Raw genomic sequence first — 25,906 nt, 5'->3', positions numbered from 1 at the left:
CACCAAACTTTGCACAAAGGTCCAGTCTCATGCCAGATATCCTCAGCTGTAAGCTCAAGCCACTAGTCCTGATGCGCTACAGCAAGCGTCTAAAGTTCAAAACTGAAAATTCATAACAAATCAACCATATGTGCTACAACTTCACAACTTTCATCAAACTGTAGCCCCAATACTGAAGCTATTATACTAAACCTATTAAAAATTATGAAGTTCACTCTGTTTTATTAAAAAACTGTAAAACTTCTTAAACCTATCTCCTCCCACAATTTTTGCTCAATTGACACCAAACTTGCTACAGAGCATCTTCAGACTGTCCTACAAAAACTATGTTTCTCAGATTTTTGATTCATCAAAAATTGAGCCTACAGTGCATCAAAATGTTTGACTGTAAACGGTACTATAAACATATACATGCAAATTCTTGCTAAATAAATCTTCAATGTTCATGAAAAAAAATGACAAAATTCTAGAGTCAATGTAAAAATGGCAATTTTAAACATCAGTTTTTCACTTATGGAGCAAATCAATCATTGTTACAAACAAATTACCAACATCTCCATGCTGTCTAGATGCAATATGTGTATTTTCAGATTTTTGTCTTAATAACTGAATTTTTTACAGTGGTTTGAAATCTGCTTTTCCATGCATGGATGGCTGCTAAACCTGCACGTCTGGCTTAGTCAATTTGTGAAGCTAGACATGAATTGTCACTGACTAATTAGCTCAGTGAGATAGAAATTGATTCTTAGTCTCAGAGGTTGTGAGTTCAAGCCTCAGCTGATGCAAAAGGCAGATTGTGTTGCTAAATTCCTAAATGTCTTCCAATTCTTCTGCTTATTGCTCAGAATTGCCTAAAAAATGCCCGGACCCAACCCATCGCTGCGCAGTAGCTATAATTTTATTTGCAGCCGGTGTGAACACAACATAAGTGTTAGCGTGACATCACAATGATTTGGCCTAACACGATCCAATTACTAACATTAGTTACATTCAATTTATGCACTGTTTTGGGCAGGATTAGAATAATTGTAGTTAGAATTAATTAAAAATGGGTCCTAGGATGAGAAACATAGAAAAAAGATATTTTGCAGGCTTATATTTAAAGATTTTGTAGTTAGTCATGACTTAAACAAAACAAAGTTGGGGAGGCGACTAAAAATCATGATTGATTCAAATGATTATTATGATATCTACCCTGGCTGCTGTGACTTTAACTGAGTGGGATAATTAAAGATTTGGATGAAAACTCACAGTCCTGTTCATCTGACTGGTCCGGACAGTCCACGTGTCCGTCACAGAACTTGCTGCTGCTGATACACTTGCTACCATCAAAGCAGGATTCTTCCCCAGTGGGGCAGTCGGGAAGTGGGGAACAGGAAGTGGCGCCGGCAGTGTAGAAGCCCCGGCCACATTTACATGTGCGACCTCCAGGATAGGGCAGGCACAGTTGGCCACATCCACCATTTTTGTTGGAGCAGCTGTTAGTTCCTGGAGGACATGGGTTAAAGAGGATTATTAAATTAAGTAACAAAAAAAACCTTTACTTCCTCTGTGAGAAAATTAAAGTGACAGCTTGTCACACTTAAAGTGATAACCTAAATAATTCTGATGTTAGGTTTATTTGCTCATACTTTATTTTAAGTGGATGAGGGGAGACTTTGAATTATCTTAATTTACAATTAATAGCAATCCACTGAATTTTAAATAAACTAATCACTTATTACCATCTAGAAATTTCTTCTAGTCTGAAACAGCAGTGTGGTTTCCATTTTATTTAGAGCTTTCTTCTTTTCAGGAGCTCACAGGTCTCGTAGTGTCAACAGCATTTATTGTTGTCATTTTGTATAGTTTAACTCCTAGCTGGCTAGATATGTAACATATCTATGATCCACGCACAAATGCATCGTTATCGTAACTGATGTATTTTCTCCAGCGACTCATCTTTTTATCAGCCAGGAAGTAAAAGATCGAGCAACTGTTGCTCTTCTCAGTATGTTCGGGACGTCACTTACAGGATTGTTATAGTCTAATTATGTATTTTAAGTCTTAAACTTCATCAGTTTTACAACAAACTGCAACTTTATTGACTTGCAAAATTATGTATTAAACTGACAAGCACCATATCTGTATTTCATGGCACAATTCAAACAGGATAAAAAACTTATTGATCTCTTGCCAGTGACTACAGTACATAATTCTTCTGTAAAGAGGTCCACAGGAAGGTATGGACTTCACCTCGCTACAGAGCTGCTGGTCAAAGCTAAGTACATCCTACTGTGGGAAAATAGGCTCCCTTGTGTCTACATACAGTTGCTTTAACGTGCAGTAACGTGGGAATAAATAAGCCACAAACCAGATCATTTATTAGAACTAATCCCATGCCAAACAATAATCTGTTGTGGCTTTAGACACAAGTCAGGGCCTCCTGGCTGTCTGTAATTATATAATCTGCTTTGGCACTGGGAAACAAGAGGTGTGTCGACATTTGTAAATGAATTATTGCGTAACAACATTGGGCTCCTGGATATGCGCCAACTGATACTTGCATTGCTCTGAAATACTTTGGTAAGACTTGGTTGTGCATATCTACAGTATTGCTTCAATTCTAGTTTTAGCAGAAACTGTGTTGTGCAGAGTCTGATAATTAATTTTACTCCAGCACTGGCAAAAATTTTGTAACGTTAAAATTCAACTGGTATCAACTGTAGTAATTTGGTAGGCTGTTGATCTTGGATTCAGATGCAGCTTTACTGGTTATGAGGTATATTCATGTTTGTGTATTATCAACAAGACAGAAATGTTCCTGTGAAACCAAGGTGCTCAACAGCTCAAGAGAATACGCAAGAAGTGTTGTCCTAGTGTGTGTGTGTGTGTGTGTGTATGTGTGTGTGTGTGTGTGTGTGTGTGTGTGTGTTGAGCTCAATTCATCATTGTGCGTTCCCACTGCAGCACACAGTAACAATCTAGGATCTCCCACAGCTTACCAAGCCTCATCTCTCCGCAGGTATCACATCACTCTGCCATCTATCGACTTGCTTAGGCTCATCTAAACTGAGCCTAAGCAAGTCTTTTCATTCTGTGTTCCCCGAGTGTCTGATAACACACCTCTTCTGCGTCCTGCATTTGGAGCAGAGAGTAAAGTTGCAGTGAAAATATTAGGGTGCAGATGGATTTAATCCCTGATTTATGACTTGAAAACTGGTTTGACCTGCTACTGTTTTTCAGATTAAGCTGACGGTGTGCTGCAAGCCTGTTGGTCGGCATTACAAACCTGGGCAGTGATTAAAGGACAACTTCGGTATTTTTCAACCTGGGCTCTAGTTCCCCATGTGTATGTGTGCGTATGATTCATGGGTACCACTCGTTCTAAAATTGGTTCAGTATTGAGCCGCAAAAGGAGCTAAAACGGTAATGGGGGCAAATGCGTCCTGTATAAAAGTGCTTTTTTCGCCACTGACCGGTTCAGATCGCCAGTGTTATCTCTGTAGATAGCATATTGTAGCGGCCCTGGGGCAGTGGTGAGTGTGAATGAGTGGAGTCAGCTGTCAGTCAGTGTTGGAGCAGAGAGGCGGAGGGCGGCCCCGCTTGGTAATGTAAATGAGTATGTGTGTGTGAAGTGTGTGTTACACTAGAAGAGTCAGAGTTTGGGACGGAGTCTTTTACGTGCTACCCCCTGGAGTGTTACCGGAGTTTTTGGAGCGCTCAAATAAACGGGCCTTTTTCCCGAACGCAAGAACAGGATGTTGCGCAACACCCTGTACAGCTTTCACAGGCTGCCTTTGTCGGATGGCGAGATGCTGAAGTTGTGGCTAGTTGTGCTACAAATGGATGCTAACACTCCTCTCCAGACACTGCGCCTTGCAGACCATCGGGTCTGCAGTGCTCACTTCTCCCAAGATGACTACTGCCAGTCGAAGAAGAGAAGACATCCAATCCCGAAACACCTCTTCCTCAAGAAAACGGCTGTCCCATGAGTAGAGAGAGCTACAGACACAGTGGAGCAAAGCTTGTGACATCACACAGCCCAGAGGTAAGGGAAAGGCTAAGTTAGCATGCTATTTACAGAGATAGCACTGGCGATCTGAACCGGTCAGTGGCGAAAAAACACACACTTCACACACACATTCTCATTTACAATACCAAGCGGGGACGCCCTCCGCCTTTCTGCTCCAACACTGACTGACAGCTGACTCCACTCATTCACACTCACCACTGCCCCAGGGCCGCTACAATATGCTATTTACAGAGATAACACTGGCGATCTGAACCGGTCAGTGGCGAAAAAAAGCACTTTTATACAGGACGCATTTGCCCCCATTACCGTTTTAGCTCGTTTCGCGGCTCAATACTGAACCAACCAAGTCAATTTTACCCATGAATCATACGCACACATACACATGGGGAAATAGAGCCCAGGTTGAAAAATACCGAAGTTGTCCTTTAATCCATTGTGTAAAGAGGATTTCAATGTTGATCGGCCACTTTCACAGTTTCAGCAGCCAAATAGTTTTACTCCATCAGAATCTTCAGGTGGTTGTGACATTGGTGCTAATCACCTGGTAAATCAGCACTAAGGTTGATAGATTGATTACAACATAGGGGAGAAGGAACAGCATGAATCACAACATCCAGCTGTCTTGAAAACACGGACAGACGGACGGACGCAGGGGCGACGTTCCCCTCAGTATTTAAAGCATGTGGATTTGTACCTCCCAATAAAAACATGAACATGTAGCAGAAGACTATTACACCATAACTTGATGGAGGCACAAATTGGTGCATAAAAATTCACGAGAATGAAGGAAATAAAGTGTTTAACCCTTAAAAATGTTCTGGCAGAGGACCCCGAAACTTCCTCTTTCATTTATGTCCACCCCCCAATGTTGAAATGAAACTGATGCCCTTGATTGTTGGTATCAACTTTGTACAGTATTTTATCTTTTTACCTAAACACTGATAAGAAACAGCTGTATCAGTCATTTGTTACAGGTAAGACACTGCACTCGGAATGACCTACAAAACTGGATGGACACAGATTTTTGAGGCCAGCCATGTTTTTTCAATTGAAGTGTCACACAGTCATTATGTTTGTGTCTTTCATTGTGATTTGAAGTGATTTCTGATTTCTTGTGCTTAAAATTATTTCATACTATTGTATGTTTATGTTTCCGGTGTTTTATTTGTGTCATCATGATCCCTGCTCCGTCTCCCTCTTCAGACTCTTTGCATTCCCAGTCTGGAGTTTTCTACATCCTGTCATGCCTCACCTGCCATCTAGTGGCCGTCGGAGAGTCCTCCACAATGGTGTCACTTCTTTTGAGATCACCTGTCTGCAAATCTACTCTTTACCTGCCTGAGAGCTGTTATTTTCCTGACTATTTGTTCCATTATAGTCATTTACCTCCCTGTTGCAGATTGTAGCTGTTTACTAAGTGAGGTGCTTTTTATTCAAACTGCTGTGTTAAAGCTAAATTGGTACTTACCAGACTGAGTGTCGTTGCTGTAGGCTTTGACTTCCACCACGCTGATCTTTGTCTCGAACCACAGTTGGTTAGGCTGGAGGCCGTCACTGAACCACAGTTTGGTTACATCTACACAGTTTGAAAACAAACACAAACATAAGTAAAAAAATAATCTACGAAGCATAAAAGACATTCTACAACTTTCCACCCTGCAGAAATCAGAAGCTGCTGAGTAGGGTGAGTGGCGAGGAAATGTGTGAGTTCATTATTCAAAGCGAATAAAAAGATTTCAAAGAACCAATAACCGATCTGATGGAGAGGAGAAAAGGTGCTGGTGATTACAAGTGGATGTTTAAAGATGTATAAGAGTATTGCGGGGAAGAGGTGGACTAAATAATTCATTGTTACATTAGTCTTTGATGCCATCTGCTGCCTGATGGGGATGAAGACAGATGGAACAAATGTGAAAGCCAAGATGTACGAGAAATTAAATTGCAGGAGCAGGACTGAGCAGATTATTAGATATTTTCCCCCGAAGACACTGTGGGCGTTCAAATTTGCTCTTCCTGTGCTTCCATCCTTACCTTTATCCAGGGTGACCCAGAGGAGGATGTTCTCAGTATGTGTGAAGGAGAGGAGCAGGCCTGGCCCTGTTTTGTACTGTTTGTATCCTGTTCCATCCACTCCAATAGAGCTGATTACACCTTCACCTGGAGGAGAAGAGTAAGCAGACAGGTACACGCAGGCAAGAAGGAACACGCCAATAAAAATATGCTCTTATGAAGGTATTAACTATGTGAGATTCTTTAACTCCTTACCTGTATCAGCCCAGTAGATCATAGTTCCTTGATTGGAAAAGACCAGTGAGTTGGGGATGCTCGACTTCCTCCACAGCACTACTTTGTTACGGCCGTCCATCCAGGCGCAGTCCACCTCTGTCTGGCTCTTCCCACCTGCTGCACCTATTGCTGTGTAGCAAAGCCGTCCCGAGGGGGGATGAAGTGCAATGGATGTGGTGCCCTGAGAGGACAAACGTACAAGACCTGAGCTAAATTCAAAGTACCAGGAAATGCGAATGATTGCAAAAGAGAAAAAGGTGTATTGGGGCATGTAAAGAAAGGAGCTTAAGGAAATGTCAAGAGTAAAAACTGTGGGGTAAATGTATGGACTGCTTTGTTGTAATTCAGAGGACCTAGATATTTCTGCAGACATTTATACAATAAATTCAACACTGAAGAGGCAGCTAAGAGTAAATCTGTTTGTTTTATTAACTAGTATTAAGCCCAAATTTACTTACCAGTTACAGTACAAAGGCTCATGAGAAGATCCAACCATGGCAGGGCTCCTATACATTCATTTATGTGTAGCTGTCACATATTGATTTACCAATCCTGTCTCCTGTAAATTATGTTTGTGTATTACTAAATTGCATTCATAATAACGCATAATAAAGTGCAGGACTGTAGTTGGGTTTCCATCCAAATGTAGAGCCAATTTTAAGCAAATTTTCAGAAAAATGGGAAAAGAAAAAAATGCAAATTTATCTGGAGTCGGTTCATCAAGAGGCAGGAGGTGGCACTAATTTTCTAGCCAGGTACCATTTTACCTCTACAGAAGAAGATCGCCAGTCAAACCTCAAACAAAGGAAAACAACGGATGTATAACAATAGAGAGCACACTGGACAATGGAAACAAGAGTTTTAAACAGCTATTTTACAACTGTGTGCCCTTGGAAGAGTTCTGTTAACAGCCTTGTGTGCGTACATAAGCACATTAAAAGCCATCCAGGGACGATGAAGAGAGCTAGCAATGGCCTACACAATGGCAATACATCATGACTATGCCATCATTTACTAAATCTGTTTGCATTGCACTTAGGCCCCCAAGTTTAAAAACATTGTTTTTTCAAATTTTTGGAGTTTCCACTCAGGTTTTTTATGCTCAAATTGAAAATGTACATAAAAGAGGTGGATGGAAAAACACCTAGTGACAGCAGAATCCCAGGTTTGTGTCCAGACTCCTGACTGTGTTAGGTTTCAGCAACAACTGTAACAACACTTTGGTGAAGGTTAAGGAAAGATTGTGATTTCTCTTAAATGTTAATTTAAAAAAATGATAATAAAACAAGCTTGAAATCACAATAGCTGCAACCACCATGCCAAATTTCAGTCTGCTAGGGAAAAAACTGTGGCAGCCAAAGGGTGGGGAAACAGAGTCAGCTATAGAGCTGCTGGTCACAGCTTATAAAAAGTAATGCTGTCGTCACTACAAGTAGATGGTGCATTGCAAGTTTGTCCATTTTGGCTGAAAACAAATGAAATATGTTGCCTATTATTTTTGCAACTTGCCAGATGCATTAATTATCAACATGTCCTCATTAGTTTAAAAGAAAATGTAATTTGCTTGTCATTACAATTCCCCTTCATATTTTGCTGTGTCAAATTAGTTGTGTATATAAACACAACTTCCCCAAGACAGGGCTCTGGCTTTCTTGACAAATTATTCCCCCGTCAGCTACCAACACAAATAAATACTAATTCTGTGAGAAAGACACTGCATGGCTAACAAAAGATATTTTGTACTGAGGCTGGGTATAAGCAAAAATCTGCTGACTAGATTTTTACCCAGTTGTTGATTATCCTGAAAATCCATCTTCCAAACAGACTTTGATAAATAATCTTATATCTAGGTTATTGGAAAATTACAGCTCAACAATGTTAAGTTACTGTCTTTGCCTATTTACGCTTTTACATAAATTGCATTAACTCTTTCAACCTAATATTGACGCCTTTTGTCAGAACAATATCAAACAGTCCACAAGAGAAGTAAAACCTTAAGCTAAGTCCAAATAAGTCGTAGAGCAGAGTTAAAGAGAAATGTATGCAGGGAGGAAGGAGTCGTGTAAATGTCAGAGGTAAAGGAGATGGTGGAGGAGCAGAAAAGAACAAATATGAGCTGTACTTTACCGTCAGTGATCCCTGCAGCTGTGAGATTGTGTAGCCATCATTTCGGGAGGTCACGTGGAGATCAGGCCTCTCGGTGCTGCTCCAGTAGAGGTTGGAGGTCACCCAGTCAACTGCCAGAGCCGTGATTAGATCATCCTTGTGGGACAGAGAAGTTTCGTTTCAGCAGGGAGTGACAGTTTTTACTGGAGAAATGCTGGCTTGGAAGTGAAGCTGAATAAGAGTCACTACAGGATAATAACTGTCAACATGGTTTATACCACCCCTCTTCATTGGCTGAAATCAAATGTAAGACAAGATTTTTAAAAAATTGCCATGTCCTTCGAAAAGCTGATTATGCCTACCCCCAGCTTTAGGATCTGTCCAGAGGGCGTCAGTCCCTGTCCCGACCCAGGCTTGCTCAGTGTCAGCACATCAACAGATCCTTTTCCTGCATCAGCCACATACAGAGAAAGCTCCTGGATGGACACGTCCAGTCCCAAGGCCTTAGTTACACCAGGCAGGGCCAAATCTCTGCCATTTGGCATTCTTTTCAGAGCCACACCATCACGATGCATAGAGTGTAGGTGAATCTACAAGTAGTGAGAGGGTGAGGTAAAGAGGAAGTGAGAAAGAGTGAACAGAAAAGAAAGTGTATAATTTAAAAAGGCCTCTAACAAGAAAAGAGTTTCTTAAATTTGTTTCTCAGAAGTGTCTGGCAGGAGTAAAGGCCTGCAGGTTCTGGTCTTTACACCACATTCACCTGATAGACTGTGGTATGAGACAAAAGCAGGATGAACGTTGAATCCACAGGCGGAGAGCAGGTAATCTTGTCCTTGGAAAGCAGCAGCCCCTTTGGGCATCGACACACTGCCGTAGGCCCCGGCTCCGGTGGATTTCCTGGTGTCCCCAGTGCTCCAGACTTGCCTCTCGTCGTCGGGGCCAGGAGGCAGAGGTGGGAGCAGTGTAGCTGGTCACAGGGGCTGGATATGGCTGGCTGGGACAGGGTGTGCATCAGCTGCGGAAAGAGTAAACATATGTATCAAGGCTCATAGCTAAGGCTTGATACTGTAGTTGTTATGACTGCCAACTGTGATATATTCATAAAATATTAGTATGTAATATAATTAAGGTCTTCAGGAGTTACAACCACAGCATTCAAAGTTAAAGACTCACTTTCAGTCCAAATGGCTGCCCTGGTCTCTTCAGAAGAACCTTTTGATCTTTGCCGGTGTTCTTGTCAGCTGAGCGGATGGTTCTTCTTTTCGTGTCAGACCAGAAGACTCTGTCACTGAAGACAGCCACAGAGAAAGGGCTCGGTGTTTCGACCAACTGGAGGATCTAGTGAGAGAAGGGTACCACCATCACCATTCACCAGCTGCTAAAACCGTGAAAACTATTTTTTCATCAGCTGGCGGTAATTACCTTGACGTTTTCTCCATCCAGAGAGGCCGAACCGATGCAGCGCAGCTTCTCATCTGCCCAGTACACCCTGTTGTCCAGGAGGTCATATGCCAGACTGACTGGCCAGCTCAAGCCTCGGCTCACCACCACCTTCCTTTTTGAACCGTCCATCCCAGACCGCTCGATCTGAGGGGTGCTGCCGATCTCAGACCAAAGCATCATCCTGAAAATGTTGGCAATGCAATGCGTGCAATGATGAAAAATATGGGGCTGAAATCAGAAATAAACATTGTGTTTTCTTCTACTAGGTTTTTTTTGTAAGTTGAGCACTGTACCCTGTGTGTGGCAGCAGGACCAATGAGCTTGGCTGCTCCAGATCTTCCCCCAGGACCACAGTGTAGTCCTGAGATCTCACTGCGGAATCGCTGAGCTTCACAGCCAGAATCTGGCCCACCAGTCCATCCACCCAGTACAGGTTCTTACCAACCCAGTCCACTGCAATGAAATCCGATTTCACTCCTGTAACAAGATTTATTTATATTGTTTTTAGTCCTTGCAGACAACACCATGTTACACAACTGTAGAGTTCCTGAGACAGCCGTACCTTTGATGAGTGTCCCTTTGCTGTTTGAGTCTTTCATGTCAGCCCAGCGGATGCTCTGGTAGTCAGGGCTCAGCCAGTAAACTCTCTGTTGAGCCCAGTGATAATCGAGTGAAAAGACTGGCCGATTGGCAGAGGACAGAAGACGCAAGGTGCTGCTGTGGACTCCCAGTAGTAACAGCTCTGACTGCACTGATGCCAGAAGCAAAGGCTCGTCTAGAGATGGAAACGTGAACAGTGAGGTTTTCTGGCCAGAGTGAGTAATAGGCCAATATAATAGTATAAAAACTGAAGAGCAAAGATTGTTTTGTAATCAAAAATATGATAATACCCCTTTTTGGCACATGATTTTTCTTAACTGTTGTCTAGTTTCCCTTTATCTAGCTCACCTAGCACCACTTATGAACAAGCCTCTCGTTCATGAGTAGATGCATGTTTCCGTCTGCATGGTGATGCAGTTGGTGGGTGTCATTTGGGAGAAAGAAAATAGTTCCAACATGAAACTGCTCACAACAAGGTCTGTGGATTATCTTGAGTAACCAGGTCATGATTTCAGGAAAGAGACGTTACTGTAGAGTTTTTCAAATTAATTTTTTTGGCGCCGAGTGCCATCTAGTTCCATTATATTGGAGATATTCACTGTAGAGATGTCTGCCGTCTCTGCACTCGGCAACTCACACCAAAACAATCCAGGCTGATAAACGGCTCTACAGGTAAGAGGAAAAAATATGCACTTTGATCTAGGGGTGAACTGTTCCTTTAACTTGCTTGACACAGGATGCACATGATAGTGAACATTATGATTCCTTCAACAGGCAGACAGTGTTTGGACCTACGGTACCTTTGGTCTTGCAGCTTTTGTTGTCAGGCTCCAGGTAGAAGCCAGGGAGGCAATTACAGACGTAGGACCCACGGGTATTCAGGCAGGTGTGTTTGCATACAGCATGAGGCACTTCATTGCACTCGTCAATGTCCACACAGGACAAAGCACTGGACTGTAGTTTAAAACCTGCAGCACAGTAACACCTCTGCAAAAATGAGAGGGAGAAGGTATTTTCATGAGCTTGGTGTGACATTTATGTTGTAAATACAGCCAAAATGTTGTGCTATGTGTCTAAATACAGTTCTTTAAATGTGACGGGCTGAAATATGACCCATCTATAAACGTACAAGAGTGAAAACTAATCTAAAGACTTGTTTGCCATTCCATATAAGCATACTAGTCAAATTTAGGACAAAGCAGTGCTAACAGCCTTGGACAGAACAACAACCACACACACATTCTGCACTGACCGGTCCATTTGGGGTGCTGACACAGTGGTGGTCACACCGGGGAGCTGATGGGCTGGAGCAGTTTCGTCGAGCGCATCCTGCGCCCTCATCTGAACTGTCGGCACAGTTGGTGAAGCTGTTGCACACCAGGCGGGGGTCCAGACACTCACCGCTACCACAGTGGTAAAGGTGAGAGGGGCATTTTCTCTGGCCGCCTGTCAAATCAAATGCACCAAGTCGTTCTTGAGACTTGTTCTCTACAGTGATTAAAATACATTTCACTGTACTAGATAGCATTTCACCACATATGCAGGTTTTAACACTCAGAAATAAGCAAACAAAAACAAACAAAACTGAATGGGCATTATGCTTTGTGAGGCCCTGTTGAGATGGTAATGAAACAGATCATCAGCCCGTCTTCATCATTACCAAAAATGATCACCTTGTACAGCTTAAGTACATTAATATACTGTATGGATGCATGACTGATAAAATCCATACCTGCAACGAACTAAAACCCTCATCTTATTACAGATTTGACTGAGCAGGTGCACTTGAATTATTCATGTATGTTATAAATGGGTCATTTTTAATGGGGCATATCAGCTCATGAAAAATGATATGGCTGATGTTGAATTAACAGAAATTGCAGTCATTTTGAAAATTTGTTCTGATCATTATGATCATAATGGCCATAATGATTGACTAGACCTTCATGAGGCAAACCTGATAAAGGTCTAGTCACCAAAATGCAATTTAGACAGTGTGCAGGAGTTTTTCTTCAAGTTGTGTTCTGCTCGTCCTTCTCCTCTGCACCTGTGTGGAAATAGATGTGCGAAGTATTCCTTTGGAAATGATTTCTCTATCGTTGTATAACCAGTGGTGGGTAAACAAAAACTGTACCTATATAAAAGTATTGTTACTTTGTAATTGTAGTGACTCAGGTAGAAGTAAAAGTACTCATAAAAATACTACTTGAGTAGAGCAAAAATGAGTATCTCGGAAAATAAACTACTTGAGTAGAAAGTAATATATTTCATCAAGGTATTACGTTCATACATAATCCTCAACAGGTAATAACAAATGTGAAGTGCACAATGATTGTCATGAAAGTGTCATTCAGAAATACGTGCTGTTATGCACTGTTAATCTCCTAAAACAGAGCAAGAAAAACTTTGTATCACTAGCAGAGCAGAGAGCCACTTCTGAAAGACGTCAGGTAGAATCAGAAGCGTTGTCTAGTTTGGCCACGATCAGCTCCAGCAGCCATGTCACAACCGGAGCACACACAGCTGCGCCCCATGGAATCCAAAGGAGAAGCTTGGACACAGTCTGTATTGTATGTGTATCAGTGTCCAAAACATAAACTCTGTTCCAACTGTGGTACTATGATGAGCTAGTGGACTATCTTATCACTTGCTATCAGACTATTGCTGTTAGGAGTGTGAGTTCAAGTGGATATAAAAATTATTTATAACTAAATGTATCAGTAAAATTAGCAAGAAGTATGTAACACAATGGAAGAGTATGAGTACATATATATGATAGCAAAAAAAATACTTAGGTACATGTAACACATTACTACCCACCACTGTGTATAACTAACTGTATCTAAATAAGCCTAAATGCAGCCAATGATGTATGATGAAAAAGTGTCTGAAGCAGAAAACCAACCTGACTGAGTCAGAAGTTGAGCAGTGGTAAATATTGAGAATAAAACATGCTCACATTTGTCCTCGTCCACACCATTTTGGCAGTCCTTCTTCCCGTCACACCTCCATGACAGAGGGATGCACTGACTGCTGTCTCCACACTGCCACTGGTATTCCCTGCACTTTGCCGGTGATGACGCACAGTTCTGGATACAAATGAAGAGACCATGTGTCAACTAGGGATGCACAGATTCTACTTTTTAGTCTCCGTACTGATACAGACACCTGGGACTTGGGTTTTAGTCGATAGAGAGTACCAATCCAGGACCAGTGAGAGTGACTGGGATCGTTCCTTAATGCATAAGATAACATCAAATTTGACTTAAGCATTGCTTTCCTAACTTTACAAAACCAACTGTAACAAATAAGTACATAGATCTAAATTTACTAAGTTGTTTTTTATTTAAATATTAAATTGTGCACCAGCAACTAGGCAAAAAATGTTCAGAATTAACAGGAATTGCAATTTAACGTTTTAAGTGCAGAAACAAATTGGTCAAAACATGAACAGGAATTAAAATTCCAGTATAAAACAATACAACTGCATAAAATGTGAACAAAATGCAGTCTACTGGTGCACTGGTGATGCATGACATAGTAGGAGCACATGTATGGAGCTACATTGGGGTCAAATGTTTTGTACTTGAAAAAATAAAATTTGAAACTGAAAATTCATGTGTTGATCTTGAATTTTGAAAAATACAACAATGTATTCAAAATAAAAATAAGTATATGAAACGTTTTTTCAGGTTAAGTATAATTTTGATTCACTTTGGTAATTCTTTTGAATGAATAATTTATTTTCACTTTTCACTTCCATATATATATTTTAACATTTGAGGTCTTATTTTTTTCAGTTGCATGTTTTATCTTTTCAGATTCAGATCTTATTTTTTACAGTTTCAAATCTTATTTTTTCACTTTCAAATCTTTTTTTCACTTTCAGACCTTTTTTTTTCCAGTTTCAGACTTTTGACCCTGATGTGGCGTGGGGGGCGTGGCATCAACTGAGAGGGGTGTGGAATCATGAGTGACAGTGCCTTCAGGGAACGTAGGAACTAAAAAAATTCTGACTCAACATATACACCATATTCATGTGACTGGCAGTGTAAAAATTGATGCCAGTGACAAACTTCCATTTCGAAATCTGCGTTCACAGTGCTATGTGGAAATCGGACATATCAGCACTTAAAATGTGGCTGTTGAACTGCAAAATCTGGCATAATTTATCGGTCTTATACCACAATTGGTGCTCAGTACTGTCTAAAACAGATTTCTAAATGGAAGTTTGTCACTGGCATCAATTTTTACACTGCCAGTCACATGAATATGGTGTATATAAGTGTTGAGTCAGAATTTTTTTAGTTCCTACGTTCCCTGAAGGCACTGTCACTCATGATTCCACAAACCTCTCAGTTGATGCCACGCCCCCCACGCCACATCAGGGTCAAAAGTCTGAAACTGGAAAAAAAGATCTGAAAGTGAAAAAAAGATTTGAAAGTGAAAAAATGAGATTTGAAACTGTAAAAAATAAGATCTGAATCTGAAAAGATAAAACATGCAACTGAAAAAAATAAGACCTCAAATGTTAAAATATATATATGGAAGTGAAAAGTGAAAATAAATTATTCATTCAAAAGAATTACCAAAGTGAATCAAAATTATACTTAACCTGAAAAAACGTTTCATATACTTATTTTTATTTTGAATACATTGTTGTATTTTTCAAAATTCAAGATCAACACATGAATTTTCAGTTTCAAATTTTATTTTTTCAAGTACAAAACATTTGACCCTAATGTAGCTCCATACACATGTAAACAGAAGTAAATACTGAATTGAATTAAATAGTTTGTCCCAGATGTCACCATATCCAACACACATCAGCTCAATATCCACAAGCAGTGTTGGTGTATCCCTAGTTTCAACAACTGCTTTCTGACCTCACTCCAAAAAGCACATGCATTATACAAAAAAAAAAAAAAAGATTAATTGAGAAGCATGTAAAACCTCAATTTATTCCTCTACTTATTAATACAGATTTACTTCACCTCACTCCAGCTGTAGCACCTTACCTTCTCGTCTGACCCGTCTTTGCAGTCTTCTTCACCATCACACAGCCACTCTCTCTGAAGGCATTCATGGCTGTGCGGACACTGGAGCTGTGACGGGCAGCGCGGGGGTCTTGTGCAATGCATCTCATCAGAGTGGTCACCGCAGTCAGCATATCCGTCACATCTCAGAGCCTCAGACACACACTGACCGCTCATACAGCGATACTGGTTAATGGCACAAGGCACCAAACCTGGACATAAGAAACACAGATATCATCTGATGTTTGCAGACAAGTTTAATATTCATCTTCATTTTCTAAACATTTCATTTCCAAACATTCACCTACCACACTGTGATTCATCTGACCCATCGGCACAGTCTCTCTCGCCATCACACAAGAAGGTGTCTGGTATACAGCGAGTGTTGTTATCGCAGCGATGATGGCAGCCCTCCATCTGTTTCGAACAGTCCTGTTCATCGGATCGGTCCTGACAGTCGTACTCCCCGTCACACACCTTCACTGGTGGGATGCATCTATTCCCGTGAGCACACTGGAACTCATCTGGGAGACAGAAAAGAGACTCCTCAAAAGATTATCCATGGATGTAGAGCATCTGTTTTTGTAAATGGATGCTCTACATCCATGAATCCACACTTTGGTAGTTTCCTGGAACATGGTTAAATCTAGCTGCTCTGGACTAAAAAGAAATTCAATCTAGAAATCCATCCAAAATTTCCCAAGAAAAGCCAGAGAAACTCAAAGCTTCATCCACAATAAACTCAAAGAAAAGGTCATTAGTGTGTCCACTGATACACTGATACTGTGTTTGGTGTCAATCTAACTGTCACAAGCTATGCAGATTCAGGTGGAATTTGATGGAAAGTACGACACAGAATGAAATGCAGCTACAGCAAAGACTGGGAAACTATTAACCACTGGGTGAAGCCGCAGAAGTGCGATCCCCTGAGAGGGGAATACGATTTGAACTTAGACTATAAACTCAGACCATAAAATTAAGTGGACATAGCTACCATGATGTAAACCACTGGTTTTTGGATAGCCATTTTGAAGCCTTGAGTATTGCATTTTCACTATTTAAAGTTTTTTGGAGCCAGAAGTGACCATATTTATCACAAGAGGCTGGACTTGAGAAGAAGTGAGAGGTGGATCCAACTTACAGACTGTAGTGGCGCCTCACAAACAGCCTGTCACTTGAAGCTGCTACGCCCTTAAATATGCGCAGCTTTAAGCCTTAATAGCACATACACAGATGAGTTAAATAAAATGTCACCCTCCATACAGCTGTCAAGAATGCTGATATTAGCTATGGAGACCAAATCCATTTTTTGTGCCAGGCTGTAAACATGTTTATGACTGCTGTAAAGTTGGGCATTTTAACATGGGGGTCTATGGAGATTGACTAGCTTGAGCCAGCCTCAAGTGGCCATTGAAGGAACTGCAGGTTTTGGCCCTTTCACGTGGGCTTCATTTTTCAGCCCCAGAGGTAGTCTCGCCACCAGACAATCAGAGATCCCTGTCTTCTGATAGTCTGGGGACACTCCTTTCTAAAGTGTGTTTAACACCAGAGAAAACGGCCGGGAACAAAGCAACGCCTCTTGCATTTTTGAAAAGGACACGCCCTCCCGGAAATGTGCGCTCCCCCTTTTCTCGTCTGCAAGGACACAAACACACAGAGAGCTTGAAAATGGATGCCGAGAGATTTAACTCCGTTTTTCAAACGTGTGCTCAGTCCACAAGATTGTGGAAATGAAGGACTTACAGCAACTTTGTTTAAAACTTTTAACGCAGTCGGACTATGTTTACGAGCACAAGAGTTCAGTGAGCCACCAAAGGACCGCCCTGCGGATTTACTATTGGTTCTGCAACGTAGGGAGTTTTTTTAAACTCTGAAATTGTATCCGCCCATCTAAACACAAAATCAGGGAGAAAGACATCAGTCTTAAGTGAAGCAAAGCGTCTAAAGACTGACTTGTGAGTCTACCCCGGAGGATGCTGCTTGGTTTTGAAGTGACACAGAAAAGGTAAATCTCACAAGAAATGCGTGGTTTAAAAGGAGATGTAATAATCTATGGATGCATTACCACTGAAACCCAGAAATGATTACCAGACACATGAAAGTGCATCTAAAATAATTATTGTTTACCACACTGTGCAGCACAAGAGGCAGAAGAGAAATGTTTATTTCTTAAGTTAAATAGAAGTTATATCAAAACCTTAGAGTATCTTTCAGCATTGGACACACTCTGTCTTGGTCACCTTACTAAACAGACATTTCCCATGTGACAGAGAGCAGTTTAAGGCATCACTCTATGCTGCTTTTCACCAGCTCAATACATATAACAAACCTGCTTTGCATTTAGCAGCACATCCCTCTTCGTCTGATCCATCTGAGCAGTCCCTCTCTCCGTCACACACGTGGCTGTACATAACACACTCCAGGCCGTCTTTACATGGCTTGAAACCTTTGCGGCACCTTAGTGGGGCAGCTCTGGCACTGGGCACATCGTTGGAAGCTTGGCAGAGAGAAAATTATGCATTTAATAGGTTATTAAGACATGGATTCTGAGAGCTGGGCTAGTAAACAGTCAGGAATTGATTTCTTTGTTAAGCAAATGATTACATGAGGTTGAAATGAAAGCTAAACAGTTGGTAGTGTGTTGCTATATTTTACACAGCAAGCACATCAAGCATGAAACAAAACAGCAGGGTGTATTGCCTAGCTAGATTTACAACTGCTGTAGGATCAATAAAATGTTCTCGCACTGCATCTACTGCTTTTACACGTTATTGTCATACTGTATTTTTGTTGTAGGCTTACTGGGAGCAGTTCGATCTGCTGACTGACACTGCTTCTCATCTGAGCCGTCGGGACAGTGGGCACGGCCATCACATACTTCCTTCTTGGGGACGCACATCCTCCGGTCGCTGCATAAGAAGTCACCTGATGTGCAGAGGGAAGAGGTAAAAACAGGGAAAGGGAAAGATATCTACTCTGAAATCCTTTACATAGGATTTCAAAGCTGCCCACAGAGAAGAATCTCAGTTGAGAAAGAGTATTCAACCTCGAGGACTCCTACTTTTTTCCTTTGAAACTCTCCCACAGAGAGTCAATGCCATCAGTAGGATACCAGATACTAGGGCTGTACCAAATGTCTTTTTTTTTTTTTTTTTTTTTTTAACATTCAAAGCTTCTATTGTGGTTGTCAAATGAAGCTTTGAATGTCTGTCGTCATATTTTAGGACGTCATCAACCTTACAAAAAAAAAAAAATCCTTGATTTGAATAAGTGATTCATCAGATTAAATTAGTCTTTTTTAAATTATATCAACTTTCTTAAAAAAAAAAAAAAAAAATATCATTCAGCTGTTTTATCATTGGTAGACTGCCCTGTTAATATGTGTGTGTGCCAGTGGGGAGAACAAACAGTTTTTTGGCTGCAGTGCAAATGTGGTTTTACAAATCTGGACTGAAGAAGAATATTTCATCAGATAAAAACGTGATTACATCCATCCTTTTCTAACAAGTTTTGACTTTTGGACTTTATGATGCACTGGAGTAATTAGAAATGTTGGATCACACAAGCCAGAAACAATCTCACACATCCACCAAGCATTTGCAGATCCTAATTCTACAAATGGTATAATACATATATTAGCGTAGGCTAATCTGTGTCTGCATCTGTGCAGAAAAACCTCATTTAAACAAAATGAATAAGCTGCACAGCAAACGTGAAAGTTGATTTAAAACTAGTCCATACCCATTGAGTACAGTATACCATACCTTGAGTTAGTCATACCAAAAATTAGGAAAAAAAACCCAAACATTCGGCCACAGGGGGAGCCACAGCAATCGGTCGCATTTTAGCCATTTTGAAGCATTTTTCTGTTGTTATAGCGCCACCCAGTTGCCAATTAGAGTTAAATTTCTCCAGTCACCTTGAGGCATCCTGTTCTACATATCTACCAAGTTTAGTAAAAATCAATATGGCGGTTAGGCCTAGATAAGAAATTAGCTCTATAGCGTCCCCATTTTGTTTGATCGGGTCAATAATGGAGGAGTCCCGTCAGATTATGTGTGGTCATATGCCTACAAAACTGCGTGGTGATCGGTGAAACCCTTGAGATGTTATACACCTTTATGTGATGAGCCACACCCTCCGCAATATTCATTGCCTCATAGAAGCTCAGTTTTAGTAAGTTTTCCAACTTTTGCCAAGAGGGAACTTTAGATATTGGTCCCTAGATTATGTTCACCAAGTTTCATGCAGATCGGTCAAACTTCCTAGGAAGAGATCAATTTTAAGTGTTTTTCAAAAAATTCAAAATGGCGGAAAATCTATATAAGTTATATATAAGTTATGGGTTCTTGTGCAAAGTTTCATGTCTCTACGACATATGGGACATGACATATGCCCATTCAAAGTTTGCAATTTCAATTTGTTGCTATAGCGCCCCCCTTTGGCCAATTGATGTAATATTGCTTCATTCGCATCCTCCCATGACCCTCTACCACTGTGCCAAATTTCACATGGATTGACCAAGTCAGTGAGGAGAAAACAGACAAGCCCGCACACACACCCACACCCACAGACTAGTCTCGCTCACCAGACCTTTCTCAAGAAAAGAAAGGTCTGGCTGGGCCGACTCTCACTTTAAGATTGGAGAAAAAAACGCCCCGGCTGCTTGTATTTCTTTCAACCAATCACAATTGTTCTGGGCGGTGCCACAGCAATGGTGCGCTTGCAAAAATATTGCCGGGTGGAAACAGGTTTTGGTGTAACATGCCCACAAAAATATCGCCTACAGGACACGAACCATGGCAGAAAAATGGCTACATCCCCGCAATATCAAACACCGCAAAAGTTAGTAAAGGATGTGTTGAAAACTGCAACCGGAGGTGGTAGGGCGGGACTTCAGTGGGTGACTCGTTCCACCCAATGAGAGGCTATGCAGCGAACTTCCACCCACTCAGACTAGAGTTTTCGATATTATATAGATAAGATTTGACTGTCATACCCAAAAAGAGCATAAATATGACAAAAGTGAACAAATAATGATAGCTAGCTCACCAAAAGATCAATCGCAATGTCTTGGAAAAGACTAAAAGACCAAGTTTTACATACTGGGTTAGACAAATGCTCATCGCTTTTCCATTAGAGGGAGTAACATACATACATACGAAAAGGAAATGGGGTATGTTTTAAAAGGTTTGGAGATCATTTGCTGCTTTTGTTCAATGTGATTTAACTAGATGATAAAGAGAAAGAATAAGTACTCCGTAATAGAAACCTCAAAATATTTTTAATTTGAGCTCAATTTTTTTGGAGATAAGGAAATAATTTTAATGGTAACAAGTTTTTAAGTATTATGCAAGTACAAAATATGGCAGGACTAAGACTTACCTGGATTTTTGCATTGGACCACACATGTATTCTCATCAAATCCATCAGGACAGTCTCTTTGTCCATCACACAGCTGATTTTGAGAGATACACAGTGATGAACCTGGACAGAGAATTGATGGAGTGATGCAAGTCGGTGCGGGAGGGGGAATAGGAGACTCTGTTGTTGCCACAGTAACCGGGTCTGGAAATGAGAAAACTACATATTAAACGTAAAGTAAGCCTAGACAAATAAATGTGCATATAAAAGTAAAAAATGTGGCTCAGTTTATTCTGTTCCTTTCCATTGCTACATTTTTACCTCTAACCATAAATCACAGCTTTCAAACTTTTACTGGAGCTAGGAATTTTGCAGCCACATTAGCCTCGTCAACAGTGGATGAATATTTGAAAACTGGATCTGAAGACTTACCGCAGCCCACCTCATCCGTGCCATCCAGGCAGTCTCTCTCTCCGTCACACAGGAATGTCTTTGGGATGCAGCGCTTGCCGTCGGCGCATCGATGCTCGCAGCTCTTGGTTGGTTTCCAGCAGTCCAGTTCATCAGACTGGTCCCGGCACTGCGACTTGCCATCACAGACCTCAGCCTCAGAGATGCACATGTTCCCATGGGAGCACTGAAACTCACCTGGAGTGGAGAATAAAAGGTATGACTTGAATGAAGCAGCATTACAGCTAATGTCTAAAGTGCTCAGTTAAAGAACGTTTGTGTCCTGTCCTCTTGTGTCCTTATATGATTTTATTGATTAGTTTTAGGAGTTGTAGAGAGTAAAACAAAAAGATAAATGTCATGAAGGGTTAAAATAATGTTGCTTTAATGTTACAGTAAAACAGTAAAGTAAAACTTCAAATGTTTAAAGTGAAACAACCTTGTTTGCAGGTGTCTGGGCATCCCTGTTCATCCGATCCATCTCTGCAGTCTCTCTCTCCGTCACATACGTGGCTGTATAAAACACACTCTGTGCCGTCATTACACGGCTTTGCGCCCACACGGCACTTCAAGACATTTGCTGGAGCTGCAGGCGGAGCAACGCTCGGACAGTTGACCTCATCTGAGCCATCGTGGCAGTGAGAGCGGCCGTCACAAACCAGGCTCTTTGAGACGCAGCTCCTGCGGTCTTTGCAGCGGAAGTCAGCTGTGGAGGGTGAAAGAATGTTAAAATACATGAGTGGAATTGAATCAAATTTTCTCGGTACTTCAAATTGTGTAGAATAAGTATTTAGATTGTTATGCTGGATCACACCACTGCTTGACCACAGTGACACATCCCAACAAACACTGGTTGGATGGTGACGTGTTTCTGGTCAAAAATGGTCCCAGTGGTCATGAGGCAGACAGCCAGATGGTGACATTGTTTCCCCAGCTAATAATAGTCCATTCAGACCTTCTCTTACAACCTTATGACAGTTTATTAGTTTGGTTGTCAATGGTTGTGATCAGAAGGGCACACTTTAACGTGGTCCCTGCTTTCACTACTCTTCTGGAGAGACGATTGATCCCTCTAAATTGGAAGCAACGCGCTCCCCCATCCTTTTCTCATTGGATCAGAGATCTTGTGTATTTCTTAAAGCTAGAAAAAAATCAAATACACACTCAAAAGGTCCTCCCAAACCTTTATTAAGATATGGAGACTCTTTTGGGACTCCCCATGATAAAGAATAGGGTGGTACCTGTAAATGTTGCATTTCAGCATCCTTCTCATCCTTCTTTTTACATTTGTTTGAGTAATTAATATAATTATTTGTTGAAGTTATGTTCATTTCCCCTCTTCACCTGAATGTATTTTGTAACCTGCAATCCTATGAGTGGGTGGGTAGGGTGGTGGGGATGGAATCAGGGACTTGGATTTCAACTTGTCAACATATAACAAGAACATTTCTTTATAATCAGGGGAGGAGTGGCTGAATTGAGGTCAAATATACATGTTTTGTATCTTTTCTGTGGGATAAAGACGTCAAAAATCCGCTCCACATCCAATGACTGGTATTACTTGATGCCCATTTTCTGAATATTAAATATTGTTTATGCTATTTATGTACATCTGCATGTAAATGATATTGTGCCATCGTTTTAAGCCTGAGGTGTCTGTGAGAGCCAAAACTCTTAATCCAAACTGCCTTTGATCGCACATGAAAGCAGCAGCCATTGGCGCTTTGTCCCAGAAAGTCAGGTGATGTTGTATGAAGTATGAAGTCCATATAAATGGTATGTTGTTGTTGTTGTTTTAACTTTATTGCTTTATTACAATTTCTTGTCATTACTGTCTGCCCTGCATCTCTCTCTGTCTCTCTTTATCTATCATTTTGTCATATGGATAACTGCAAATCTATTCTGTATGACACGTCCGTCCATCCTGGAGGAGGGATCCCTCCTCAGATGCTCTTCTTGAGGTTTCTACCATTTGTTCTCCTGTCAAAGGTTTTTTTGGGAGTTTTTCCTTATCCACTGTGAGGGTCCATATCCAGAGGGATGTCATATGCTGTAAAGCCCTCTGAGGCAAATTGTGATTTGTGATATTGGGCTTTATAAATAAAATTGAATTGAATAAACATACAAAAACAAAACAAAACAAAACTGGAGTGTCACTGAGGTAAATTACAAATACATAGGGCATTACAGTACTCATCCTAGCCGTCACTTAAAACACGTTTGCCATGATCATCAAGAGATTTAGGTAGTGTCTCTGCAGTGAGCCTTGTATTCAGTCCACTTGGTCCAGTCACAGTAGAACAGTAAGTTTCAGTGGATGAATGGATAGAGCACAGGACTTTCATCCAGGAGACAGGGGTTTGAGTCCTATATGGTCCAACACTGGTATATTTTTGGTCGTGTTAATGTCCCTTTTTAATGTTAACACAATGCTTTGACATCTGCACTCATTCTGGAAGACAATAACTGGATGTCTTGATTGGACATTCAAATAACAGTTTTCAATGTTGCAATGTTTTCTGAGATGTCATGTAAATTCAATTTCAAATAACCAAATACAATATCTCAATGACTTACTTCTGTCAGGGCATCTCTTCACACAGTTCTCATCAGATCCATCAGGGCAGTCTCTCTTCCCATCACATATCTGTGTTGGTTTGATGCATAAAGAAGAACCAGGACACAGAAATGAAAGGCTGCTGCAGGACGGCTTGGTGGGAGGCTGAGTAGATGGCTCCACTGGTGCAGGAGATTCATTTGAGTGGAGATTTTCTGCAAGAATGGTAGAGCCAGTGTGTGCAGCATCTAGAAATATTACACCAACAGTTAGGTACATAAACAGCAAAGCCTCTCTACAAACCTCTTTTAAATGTTTTATCTTTGTAAGCCCTTGAATGAATACTCACCACATCCTTCTTCATCTGATCCATCTCTGCAGTCTCTCTCTCCGTCACAAACATGACTGAAGAGAACACACTCTGTCCCATCTTTACACAGTCTGGAGCCCATGCGACACTTCAGGGCGTTTGCTCGAGCTGCTGGGGGAGCTGCGCTCGGACAGTTGACCTCATCTGAGCCATCGTGGCAGTGAGAGCGACCGTCACAAACCAGGCTCTTTGAGACGCAGCTCCTGCGGTCCTTGCATAGAAAATCAGCTGAAGAGGAAGGCATTTAATTTATCAAACAATATCCAAAAGAACAAAACAACAAATACATAACCATCCACTTTTCCTTGGTGGTTAAGATCAGAGCGAAATCTGACGACTTACTTCTGTAAGGGCATCTTTTCACGCACTTCTCATCAGAGCCATCGGGGCAGTCTCTCATTCCATCACATATCTGTGTTGGTCTAATGCAAAAAGAAGAGCCTGGGCACTGAAATGAAAGGCTGGTGCAGGACGGCTTGGAGGGAGGCTCAGTTAAGGGTGTGACAGGTGAAGGGGATTTATTTAAGCTGACATTTTCTGTAGCAGTGATAGGAGCATCCTCTGCAGCATCTAAAAATCAAACAGTGAATTAAAGTTTTAGGTTCAATGTCAAAACATCCAAATATCATCACCATATGACTACACTAGTAATAAATACCATGCATATAAGTCTAAACTTCAAGATTTCTAGTGGTCTTTATCATAAGCTGCTGGTTTCATTGTCATTTCTCAACCCCACCAGGATGTGGAGATCGCAACTTAATGCAAATTTAACCAATCAACCAGCCAACTCAATTGTCTGATTTTGGTTGTGAAGATGTGGACATCAGGCAACACGAACAACTCTTTACCAACAAAAATTACTGTCAGAGATAATGAAAGACATTTCCCTGATGTGCTGCATGAAAATGGGGGCACATTGTTTTGCACTGTGTGCAACATTGTGGTGGAACACAAGCAAAAGTCTTTGATTGAGAAATACTTTTGTACCCCAAAGCACAGCTGAAGAATGGCTGAAATGCGTGGACAATGGAGAAGACAAACTGCGATGACAGAGGCTGTTACATCTCAAGATCCCTTATATTAAATACACATGGTAAATGGTAACGTTAGCATGATATAAACTTCATACTACAAACAGTAAATTTTTTTACTCACGCTGGTTGTTTAGTTGCTTTCAATTTTAATGAATTATAGAAAAAAATGCAAATATTTCCTCAATTTTCTCTTACTCCTGTCATTTCATTGCCAAAAAAAGCCTAAAAACATTGAAACATACATCACAATTTTTTAGAAAAGCTGCAGTGAAATCATGCATCAAAAAGAGCCTGTGAAATCCTGGGAGTGATTTATGAATTTTGATTCTTAGCGATAATCTTGCATTTATACTAATCTCTGAAAATGATTATGAAAATTATACCTTTAAAAAGAAACCAGTATCACCGTTAATATATATTTAATTCAAAAGAATAGCTACATAAATATGAAAAGTTACCAGGCAATTTTAAGAATGGAACGATGCAACTTTTTAAGCAACAAGTTTTTGATTATTGCAGAAAATCTGACAGAGAATTCTCCTGCTTATTCACAGATCATGCTCATCTAAAAACCACCTTCTCGGGGCGTCGGTGGCTTAGTGGTAGAGCAGGCGCCCCATGTACAAGACTGTTGCCGCAGCA

The 25,906-nt window shown here is 40.9% G+C and overlaps 1 protein-coding gene across 2 annotated transcripts in view; it reads right to left on the bottom strand.

Moving 5' to 3' along the window:
• lrp13b (low-density lipoprotein receptor related-protein 13 b) overlaps positions 1-25,906 on the bottom strand; it is a 40,469-nt gene that overhangs the window by 1,596 nt on the left and 12,967 nt on the right. For both annotated transcript variants that reach the window (XM_033646380.2, XM_033646381.2), the window contains exons 21-44: positions 24,570-24,797; positions 24,207-24,455; positions 23,878-24,105; positions 21,740-22,006; positions 21,283-21,498; positions 20,872-21,054; positions 18,289-18,411; positions 17,816-17,983; positions 15,795-16,010; positions 15,469-15,698; positions 13,410-13,539; positions 11,703-11,896; positions 11,251-11,437; positions 10,413-10,625; positions 10,144-10,327; positions 9,830-10,031; positions 9,581-9,745; positions 9,168-9,422; positions 8,770-8,997; positions 8,429-8,563; positions 6,281-6,482; positions 6,047-6,172; positions 5,484-5,591; positions 1,252-1,488 (exon numbers count right to left, since the gene is read on the bottom strand). In XM_033646380.2, coding sequence (XP_033502271.2) covers positions 1,252-1,488; positions 5,484-5,591; positions 6,047-6,172; positions 6,281-6,482; positions 8,429-8,563; positions 8,770-8,997; positions 9,168-9,422; positions 9,581-9,745; positions 9,830-10,031; positions 10,144-10,327; positions 10,413-10,625; positions 11,251-11,437; positions 11,703-11,896; positions 13,410-13,539; positions 15,469-15,698; positions 15,795-16,010; positions 17,816-17,983; positions 18,289-18,411; positions 20,872-21,054; positions 21,283-21,498; positions 21,740-22,006; positions 23,878-24,105; positions 24,207-24,455; positions 24,570-24,797 — 4,674 coding nt within the window. The remainder of the gene's footprint in view (positions 1-1,251; positions 1,489-5,483; positions 5,592-6,046; positions 6,173-6,280; positions 6,483-8,428; positions 8,564-8,769; positions 8,998-9,167; positions 9,423-9,580; positions 9,746-9,829; positions 10,032-10,143; positions 10,328-10,412; positions 10,626-11,250; positions 11,438-11,702; positions 11,897-13,409; positions 13,540-15,468; positions 15,699-15,794; positions 16,011-17,815; positions 17,984-18,288; positions 18,412-20,871; positions 21,055-21,282; positions 21,499-21,739; positions 22,007-23,877; positions 24,106-24,206; positions 24,456-24,569; positions 24,798-25,906) is intronic.

The sequence above is a fragment of the Epinephelus lanceolatus genome, chromosome 19, assembly GCF_041903045.1.
Source record: "Epinephelus lanceolatus isolate andai-2023 chromosome 19, ASM4190304v1, whole genome shotgun sequence".
Classification (NCBI taxonomy): domain Eukaryota; kingdom Metazoa; phylum Chordata; class Actinopteri; order Perciformes; family Serranidae; genus Epinephelus; species Epinephelus lanceolatus.
The sequence above is the reverse complement of the archived record's forward strand: the minus strand, read 5'-3'. Positions and strand labels throughout refer to the sequence as shown.